Here is a 10,582-nt window from a genome sequence, read left to right as displayed (position 1 = left end):
ATAATTACTTTTATGATACGAAAATGCACTGTGGAGGGTTGTTCCAGGGTTGTTAAATTAACCTGGCTATTACAGAATGGTATCAGAATTCTGAATTGTGCGGCCAATAACCAACATGTTAATATAGCCTATCAGAAAGAATCATCAGCATTTTCTGTGAATTGTACTTAATTTGACATGCTACTCAAAACAACAAATGCAGTTACTGAGAGTTGGGATACCGCAGATGCTTGAGGCGAGTGTTGGAAACAATACGGACATTATTTTCAGTAGGAATAACGATTGTATGGCGCCCATTAATTAATGCGCGCACTATCCTGCAGAGTATGGAATATAAAGACGACGAGATAATATTAAGAAAATGCTGTGCTCGCGCTCAAATCTTGGAGTTATCAGATATTAACTTGTCATGGAAGGGAGCGAATAAACTGTGCCAATGCATGCTATGTGAGTGTAGAGCGTGCCATTGGAATAAAACGAGGGGATCCTGGGTTTGTAATGCGCGAGTGTGTGTGATAAGAAGGTGGGGGTTAGAGACCCCGTCGTGTTTTGACCCCCCAAACAACTCCCAACCACCATCTCTCCCCTCACGGTCTCTGCCTCTCTCAATGTTTAAAGCAACATCGCCCATGTCGCTGTGAAAATTTCCAGCCTGTCGCGACAGCCCATGGACAGCGAGAACGGCCAAAAAGGACGCAATTTCTCCTCATCTCGCCTGCGAGCCGGACCCAAAGACATAACGTGCGGACCCACCAGCGCGCTCTCGAAACCGAAGCCAATGCAGGATACCACGAGCACCGCCTGAGAGTGACTATAACCTACACGTCAAATCTAGGTTTCGGTGGGATATTTTCTGAAATCATATTTTTCTAAAATAGTGTACTGTATTTCTATAATCTTTGATGCCTACATGTAAAATAGCCTACTGGTTTATATGTTCTTATTCGTGATAGCTGTTCAATACACATCGCTTTTATGGTCGTGCACCTCTAAGTTTGGATCATAAAGCTGCTTGATTGCAATAAAAGTAACGATTCGATTCACTTCGGAATTACATGTAGTGTATTGTAGCCCATAGTAGCCTCGGCTATTGCTATAGCCTAATCACGGTACACTCAGGGTCAGCTGTTGTTTTTTTATAACCAAACCCCTTCTTAATTAATAATGATGAGATTAAAGGTTTGATTCTACAACTGTTATAATTTCACCTCTATTAGTATATTAAAGAGCGCATTATTTTCATCAAATAATCTGTATACAGGAGGCAGAACGCCTGCGCTGGACAGCCGGTCTGGTCTCATCCTTCCCAGAGTAGGATTGGCTTCCGTGTCGCATGGATAAGAGGGTATGATGGCTGTTTACTCTATTCTACTGCATACTTTACACTCACTCATCATTTGAAGTGTCACGGTAGTGCGTATCCTTCTCTCCAGATAATAATCTTGCTAGTTTGGTTATTATGTAGAATTTTGCCTCTTTGCTCGGTCCTTACGTTTTGATGTAGCGCCCCTCGCTGCCTGTCTCGCCTCCCTCCCTGTCCTCCCTCGCGTAGGCCAAAGCTCCCAGCTATACAGGGCCAATGAAGGCAGCAGCAATATGTCAAGGAGTTCACATCAATCTATCAGAAGGAATAACCTTATTGACATAATTGTGCATACTCTGAATATTCCTTAATAGACTGACCTGACCTAAATCATTAGGGAACGTGTCGACATAATGTCAAGCAGCCTAGTTTGACATGTGGAAACATCATATACATTTAATATAGGCTACATTTCACATATATTATCTTGCTTATAAATTTGCTGTTCATTTGTCTTTATATTTCAGTATAGGGTCACGTATAAATGAGCAAGTGTCAGAATGATACTATTCTCATTACTTTGCAAGAGGTTTAGGACTATAAACAAATAGCTTTTATATAGGGTGTACAACGTCTCCCTTGATAGCCATAAACGTTTTCTGGATTTCAATATGTATAGTGAAATATTTGAAATATAGTTTCTTTAAAAGTGAAAATGTGTATTTTCTGCAGCAATTAACAGTCGATTATAGGGCCAATAAAAGTGGCTGTGAAAGTGGAAAGACATGATATGTCTATATACAGTATGATGTGTAGTGAGTGTAGGTCGAGGAAAAAGAGACAGGGAGAGGCAGACCAAGTCGCTAAGTAGGTCAACTCGTTTGCTACAGTGAGTCCACGGCTCGCAGATCTCGTTGCTATGTGCACTATGCAGTCAGTGGCCACTCTTTTTCCATTCCTAAAGATAATTGCCATAGTAGGCTACTCCTGACATTGTATCACACACACACAACACACACACACACACACACACACACACACACCCACACAGCAATAACCTGCGGAATACCAAAGGCTGCAGACATAGGGTACCATCTTTTTTGAATAACTAGTCAAACTCCCATAGAGTGAACTGTTGCACTTTTCTGTATGTAATTACAATTTTAAAAAGAATAATAGGTCAGATGAAATTTAGGATATTTGTTATCTGTGTTTTAATAACACGTTCGGCTTGCAGTTGAGTGAGGAAATTAAGAAATGTTGTCATATAGTCCGAGTGTCATCGGCTTCGGGTCGTGCAAATCAAATAAACTTTTCCGGATAGAATGTTTCGGTTTACTGTAATTAGGCCTACAGATGACAATTACGCAAGCGCTTTTTATTAGCATTTTACATTTGCTTTTCGTTATATTAGTGTAATCCTGTTAAGAATGTAGTACTTCACGCAAATTAAAGTCAACAAAACAGGTACTTTCTTTGTCCAATTTGATTACAATTCAGACATAGCCTATAGGCTACTTTAGTTCACTGAAACAAGGTCAAGAAAGTGTGTCAGTCAATTATCCATAATTAGCCTAATTCCGGTTATATGCAGCAATGGGAAGTGAATTTGATAAATGATATATGTTGTCCCATGCACTGTAAAATATACAGTGTATCCCACTGTTTACAATTGGTGACACTAGTCTGTCATTTGAGCATATGGCTATTAGGCGACCTTCAATAACGGAAAGAAAAGGCATCCGTTTGGAAACCTGCAGACCATTCTGTTTTCACATAACGATTTACGAGTATTAGGCCTACATGTATGTTAAATGGAAAACTATTCTCACAAACTCTATCACTTTTGATTGAAATAAGCAGGGTGTTGGGACAACATGGCATACGAATTTTAATTTACGTTCCCATTGTTGCTTTTTATTTTGAACATAGGCTACTCATATGAAATACATTGTATTTGTCTGAATAATGAAACTGTAGAATGGATTTGGTCAAATAGGCCTATAGTCGAATGTTTGCAAACTTAGTTTGTGCCAATAGGCAATCTGGTGGAAAGTGATTTGTATGTATTGAATATATTGGACATTGCAAGTTCAAACAAGTATTTGTATAGTTTAATCTAACAGTTTTATTACTTAAAACAACTGCAATAACAAAATATGAAGGAAGCGCATGGTGCTATGCTATCCATCCACTGGTATGTGGTTAATTGTTAGCATTAATATTTCTAATGTATGTCATAGCCTATGTGGTAAAACATATGTTCAACTGAATTGCTGAAAAAAAAAGAGCTATATAGCCTATGCCTATATATTGTATAGCGAACTAAGCTCTACTCTTTGAACTATCCTGATTACGACGAGGATTGCAATAAATTATACTCGTATTAACACTGTAAGTATTTCTCACATATGAAGCCCTTCTCTCAGCCTCATGCCTTTTAGGAACATTTGAAGAATTAATCTTCTTGATTTTGGTGCTTTGATCAGATGACGCACAGCCGCTACAGTCGCACTGTAATCAGAGAGCTCCTGAGTACACAAAGGCGCGGAATCTGATAGTGGTGATTGTGTTAATAGCGAGTATTCATAAAACAAAAGGTGGCACGACAAAACCGCAGAGCAGGTGCACGCTGTGATCACGCAGCCATATGGGACTATGATTGGCCATGCTTTAATCCAGGAGAAAACCACTGGCTTTTGCTGAAAAGCCTTGGAGACTGAAGTCAGCTACAGTTGAACACACATCAGCTCTGTAATGTTGAGAGAGATATGAGACTGACAGCGAGATAGAGAGCATAGGCTCATGTTTATGTATGAATCTCTGTGTGTTTGTTTATCTCATGTCAATTGTCCCAGGGTGGATGTAGCTTTTCCCTCTGAAAAACGGCTCAGCAAGGAGCCTCTAGTCAGTGTTTATGAAGGAGGAGAGAAAATTAGATACAGCTTCGAAGTGATCTGCTTCCATATTCACAGGGGGCCTCATCTCCTAATTTCTCTCTCTCTCCCTCTCCCTCCCTCTCTCTCTCTCTATCTCTCCCCCCTGTTCCTCAGTATGAAGACCTGGTGCACTACTCAGGGTCAGAGGGCATGCCCGTGGGGGGGTATGGAGAGGTCATGAGGTCACTGCCCCCCCCTCACTATGGCCACACTGTCCCAGATTCCCTCAAACACCACAGGGACCAGATCTATGGGTGAGCAGAAAATAACTATTTCAGTACAGAGTGTGTGTTTGTTTCATTTCATTCTAACAGAATGCATGTATTTTTACTATCAGTGTGCTCTGTGCCTATATGCATTTTCCTGGATGTGTGTATGTATTGTGTACATGCATGTGTGTGAGGTGTGTGTGTGTGTGCGTGTCCATAATGTGATAACACTGTGTGTTCTGTGTGCACAGACATCCCCTGTTTCCACTTCTGGCCCTGGTGTTTGAGAAGTGCGAGCTGGCCACCTGCTCCCCGCGGGATGTTACAGCCCTCTCAGTGCCACCCCACCTCCAAGGCCTGACCAATCACAGTGATGTATGCTCCTCAGACTCCTTCAACGATGACATCGCAGCCTTCGCCAAACAGGTGAGTTACAGCCCTCCGAGCCGGCAGTGATTCAGGATTGGATTTTAGATTAGAAGTTTAATAGTCACATGTACAGGGTTGCAGGTGCAATTACAGGGTACAGGGGAAATCTTAAACTCCGAGCTCCAACCATTATCCAAATGACCGTGGACGCCGTTACTTGTGTGTTTCAGATTCGCTCAGAGAAGCCCATTTTTTCAACAAATCCTGAACTGGACAACCTGGTATGAAAATAAATACAAATGTATATACTGTAACAGCAAAAGAACCAAATGCTCATAACCTACATGTATCGACACACACAGTAATTTAGAGATCGATTAAGAATAACTCAAACGCATTGTGTTCATAGCTACCAATCTGTTCTTGTCCTCAGATGATCCAGGCCATTCAGGTACTACGTTTCCACCTGTTGGAGCTGGAAAAGGTATGCTTCTTCACTCATCTAAAATCTATTCTCTCTCTGTCTCTGTCTCCTCTTACCCTTTATGATTCAGACTAGTGACTGCTGAAAGCAGGCAAACCAAACATGATTAGCCATCATACACCTAAACCATTACAGTACTATGCTATTTCCTGACAGCATCTCTTCTCCCTCTTCTTCATCTTCTATTCTCCAGGTTCATGACCTGTGTGATAACTTCTGCAATCGTTACATTACCTGCCTGAAGGGCAAGATGCCCACAGACCTGATTTTGGATGACAGGGAGGGCGGGTCCAAGTCTGACGTGGAGGATTTCACTGGCTCCTGCACCAGTCTGTCAGAGCAGGTAGGTGACACCTGAATGATGAAAAATGAGCTGAAAAGTCTCAGATTTCTCAGTATATCTCTATATCTCTATACTTCTATATTTTGCCTATTGGGCAAAATACTTGTCACTAAAGAGGGAATAAATGTTCATTTCTTTTGCTACATTCTCACATCTTTTCCTGTTAATCTCAATATGTTTCTATCTCTTTCCTTCCCTCGCTCTCTGTAGAATCAGTCGTGGTTGCGGGACCCAGATGACTGTGCGTCCACTCCACTAGGGACCCCTGGCATGTCATGTGGCCTGCCTTCACACAGCACAGACAACTGCAGCGATACGGGTACCTCTAACACACTAACTCATACACACACCTGCACAAACATACACTCATCTTTACAATCACTTATGCTGACAACATAATCGACGTACACACATAAACCTGACATCAATTGGACATGTTAACACACACACACACACACACACACACACACACACACACACACACACACACACACACACACACACACACACACACACACACACACACACACACACACACACGCGTACTGTGCTAATGCCATATCTCTATTGTCCTCTGGCAGGGGATGGTTTGGATGGGGGCGTGGCCTCCCCCAGTACGGGAGAGGAGGACGAGACGGACCGAGACAGAAGGAACAACAAGAAGAGGGGAATTTTCCCCAAACTGGCAACCAACATCATGAGGGCATGGCTCTTCCAGCATTTATCGGTGAGAAAAGAGAGACAGTAGAAATAATAGTGAGAAGAATGACAGATAGAAGCAGAGAAAAGCAGAGGAGGGGAGCCGAGAGAAGAGGGAGCGGATGAAAGGAGGAAAGGGACATAGTACAGGGTAATGCAAAAAAAATGAAGTTGAAATTATAATTAAATGACAGAGAGATAATGTGTGAATAAGACGTTAAATGTTGAATAGTTCTGAACAGAGAGAGAACAATTAATGGTGAAATGTAGTAGTTCTGATAATTAGTAGTTATACTTAAAAACTCTAGTCATTCTCACTAATTATGACTGTTCTAGAGGAGAGAGAGAGAGAGCGAGAGAGAGAGAGAGTAGAGAGAGAGAGAGGTAGAGAGAGAGAGTAGAGAGAGAGAGAGGTAGAGAGAGTAGAGAGAGAGAGAGTAGAGAGAAAGAGAGAGTAGTGAGAGAGAGAGAGAGAGTAGAGAGAGAGAGAGAGTAGAGAGAGAGAGAGAGAGAGAGAGAGAGAGAGAGAGAGAGAGAGAGAGAGAGAGAGAGAGAGAGAGAGAGAGAGAGAGAGAGAGAGAGAGAGAGAGAGAGAGAGAGAGAGAGTAGAGAGAGAGAGAGAGAGAGAGAGAGAGAGAGAGAGAGAGAGAGAGAGGTAGAGAGAGAGAGAAGGGGAAAGGGGCTGCTGCAATTTAAGGGTCACGTCAGTTCATAGAATTTGACTTGAATTTAGATGTAATGGCAGCCATTAGTATTCATCTAATGGTTATAGGTCTAGCTGATTTATTTCATACATGATTTGGGTTTTTCATTCTACGTAGATAGTGGTGGGGTCATTTGTGTGTGGTGTATGTGTGAGCCAAAATTATACATTTGATGATTTTATGGAATGATAATGTATGCCAAAAGCAAAGGCTAAACATGCTCTTGCTGAATCTTAACCAGTTTTGCAAATCCATAATGCCGTTGTTCTGAATGTCCCTTCGCAGCACCCATACCCCTCGGAGGAGCAGAAGAAGCAGCTGGCACAGGACACAGGACTGACCATCCTGCAGGTCAACAACTGGTCAGTACCCCCCTGATCAATAACCAATGACCAGCTCGTGTGTTTTACTACTGTGTCCCTCGTCGCTCGGTCCTTAGCGTGACCTTCACTGACCCCATCAATACTGATCAATCCATTATCACCCAGAGATCCATATGCCCTCTGTTCTAAATGTGGCTTGACGGTGAACCATGAAAGGGTTTAAGTGGTTGAAAAGTGAAAGGTTAATATCCTACGCGTTAGTCTTTTTCTCTATTAACTGGTGTTCTCTGCCTCTACCGACTCTCCTTCTATCCCATCCTCCTTCTCTTTGTGTTCTCTGCTTCTATTCTCCCGCTTTTTCGTATCCCCTTTTTCCTCCCCAGGTTTATCAATGCAAGACGGAGAATAGTACAGCCCATGATTGACCAGTCAAATCGCTCAGGTAATAATACCATGTTATTATCACTGTATTCCCGCTCTAATGTATTGTTACTGATGTAGCTATACATTCCTAGGTTGTATGAATGCTATCGGTGTGTATTTTGAGTGAATATGTGTATAGCTGATCTATATGGACATTCAGGCTAGGTGAATGATGTGGGTGTGTGTTTGGTTGACCAGGTCAAAGCGGTCCTTACAGCCCAGAGGGAGCAGCACTGGGGGGCTACGGACTGGACGGCCAAGCCCACCTGGCTCTCAGGGCAGCAGGTAAGAGACAGAGATAAGGACGACTGGGCCATGTTCATTTAGGCAACAAAGAGAATAAAACTGACTCCTTTCAGTTTTTCCGTTTTAAAAGGTTTCGCTATGGTGAACTAGTGTTTTAGGGTCATGCCAGGTGGGCATGACCCTAGTGTTTTTACCAATTGTTTGGTGCACACTCGGTGGTATATACTCTTTCTCTCTCTCTCTCTCTCTCTCTCTCTCTCTCTCTCTCTCTCTCTCTCTCTCTCTCTCTCTCTCTCTCTCTCTCTCTCTCCGCAGGTCTTCAGGGGATGCCGTCTCTTCCAGCAGAGTACCCCGGGGCCCTGCTGTCCCAGTCTGGCTACCCCCACGCCGGCCCAACCCTGCACCCCTACCCCGGCCCCCACCCCGCCATGCTGCTGCACCCGCCGCCCCACCCCCACCCCGCCGATCCCCTTATAGGCCAGGGCCTGGACATACACGCCCACTAACTGAGAAGGAAGGGTGTGAAGGAGAGGGGAGAGAGGGGCCATCCTGGGGGAGATGGGGGCTCACACACCCGCCACACGCTAACTACGACAGCATGGCGCAGTCCAAATGTTTACATTCCCTGACCTCCACATAGTCACTCAACCCACTCAACTCACTGTCTGCAACATTCATACACTGCCCTTAACATACCACCGCTGGCCCCTCTTATACCATCAATAACATACTTACATTCCATCTCACAGACGTAGACAGACACACACCATACTGAGCCCTTGAGTGTGAGCCAAACCCTCTTCAGGGTGGAAGAGGCGAGCGTCCTCAGCCCCTTCCCTCTCTACATACTCTATGCTGACAGTGAGCTGTCTGACTCCCAGGATAGCGCCCCCTCTAGGAGCATAGAGGAACACCCCACACGGACCACTGATCAGCCAACTTGCCTCTCTCTCCCACCTGGCCTACTGGCCAACCAAGCAGAAAGACAGAAGGACACATGTCGGACACACAGCTCCTGGTCTGCCTGTGTCACCTTAACCTCTATAACCCTCAACGCCCCTCCTCCCAGCCTTATGACCTCACACAGCGCAGGCTTGAAGTGTTGTGATTGGACAGGACGCCAGAGTGATGCACTCTGACCCCTCTCCACCTTATTTAATTTAATTTGAGTTTTTTTAGATCTATTTTTGTATTTATGTGTGTGTCAGACAGACGCGACCTCACAAAAGTCCTGTGAACAGCGATCTTCCAGGGCGTCACTCTGCATGACTCGAATACAATATGAATGAGCTCAATTTGTCTCTCTCAGTACCTTGGTTTGTTTAAATACGTTTGGAATGAGTTGATCACTTACCTCCTTAAGATCCTGTCAGACATGAATAGTGGGGTTTACTGTGGGATCCACATCATAGGTCAAACAGTGAACGTACGCACGCGCGCACACCCACCCACCCACACACGCACAGACACACACAGACACACACACGCACACGCACACGCACAGACACACACACGCACACGCACACGCACACGCACACGCACACACACACACACACACACACACACACGCACAGACACACACACACACACACACACACACACACACACACACACACACACACACACACACACACACACACACACACACACACACACACACACACGATCCTGTCGAACCATTTCATGGTCCATGTTGTCTGCCATTGGGTTTAAGGAGGACAGCCAAAGGACTTTACACATGCTGCATCTTCTTCAGTCCTGTATGGGTCTGATCAAATAATTTATTTCCAAATGTTAATGATGATAATTGATGATAATGATGTTACAGTTATGATTATACTTATAGTATTAAAAGCTTTCTTTTGTAAAAATGTGTGAATTACTTATTCTTTGAGTTTGCCCTCTAATTATTTGCAGTTAAATGTGAAAGCTATACACAGTAGTGAAATACACAAATCGGTAATAGGTCATCTTGAAAATATTCGTATTTTCTTCCTGGTACAATTACATGTTGTCACTATATGCTATTTGGCTCATTTTCAACGGATGTTTGCAGCTGCATTGTATCCCCTTCTCTTGTTTCTCTACTAGCCAAGCATCCTCCCTGACCTCTCTCCCCCTCTCCTTTAGTTTAGATCTTTGTTTGTTTTTTCTCCTCATTTTCACTCAATCTTTCCACATTCCTTTCTCATTCACTTCATACCTCCTCCCATCTGCAGGGCCATGTGCAACAAGGTTCAAATCCAAGCCAAAGTGATTACTCATTAAATGTCAAACACAATTCAAATGCTTTTGGCATGGCCTAAACCCTCCTCCTCCACCCGGCCATCCATTCAATCCCCACCTTACCTCTGTCATGTGATAGATGCAGCCTGCAGCAGGGGTCAGAGTTCATACAAGGGTCAACAGGAAATGGCCTGGCTTTCTGACCCTTAGGGCTGACCCTAAGTCCCATCACTTATTTTCCTGTCCACACACTCATTCGCCTTGTCCATCCTGTCACGCTACCCTCCAGACATGCTAGTCATGTCCCAGCTGTA

General features: G+C 43.8%; 1 protein-coding gene across 2 annotated transcripts; it reads left to right on the top strand.

The window, feature by feature from the left end:
- The first annotated feature begins 427 nt into the window (after positions 1 to 427).
- Positions 428 to 9,541, top strand: LOC112266085 (homeobox protein meis3-like). Of its 2 annotated transcripts, none has more exons than XM_042296008.1 (13): positions 428 to 835; positions 1,262 to 1,345; positions 4,357 to 4,496; positions 4,703 to 4,877; positions 5,051 to 5,101; positions 5,254 to 5,304; positions 5,498 to 5,647; positions 5,858 to 5,966; positions 6,229 to 6,374; positions 7,336 to 7,412; positions 7,757 to 7,815; positions 7,995 to 8,081; positions 8,358 to 9,541. In XM_042296008.1, exons 2-13 carry the CDS (start codon positions 1,334 to 1,336, stop codon positions 8,546 to 8,548), a joined length of 1,248 nt encoding a protein of 415 aa, XP_042151942.1. In that variant the 5' UTR covers positions 428 to 835; positions 1,262 to 1,333; the 3' UTR covers positions 8,549 to 9,541. The 2 variants fall into 2 exon arrangements, with proteins under 2 accessions (XP_042151942.1, XP_042151941.1); XM_042296007.1 differs by having other exon boundaries at positions 429 to 841.
- Positions 9,542 to 10,582: the final 1,041 nt, after the last annotated feature.

The sequence above is a fragment of the Oncorhynchus tshawytscha genome, linkage group LG13, assembly GCF_018296145.1.
Source record: "Oncorhynchus tshawytscha isolate Ot180627B linkage group LG13, Otsh_v2.0, whole genome shotgun sequence".
NCBI lineage: Eukaryota > Metazoa > Chordata > Actinopteri > Salmoniformes > Salmonidae > Oncorhynchus > Oncorhynchus tshawytscha.
Note: the sequence above shows the minus strand (reverse complement) of the source record. Positions and strands in the feature narration are given on the sequence as shown.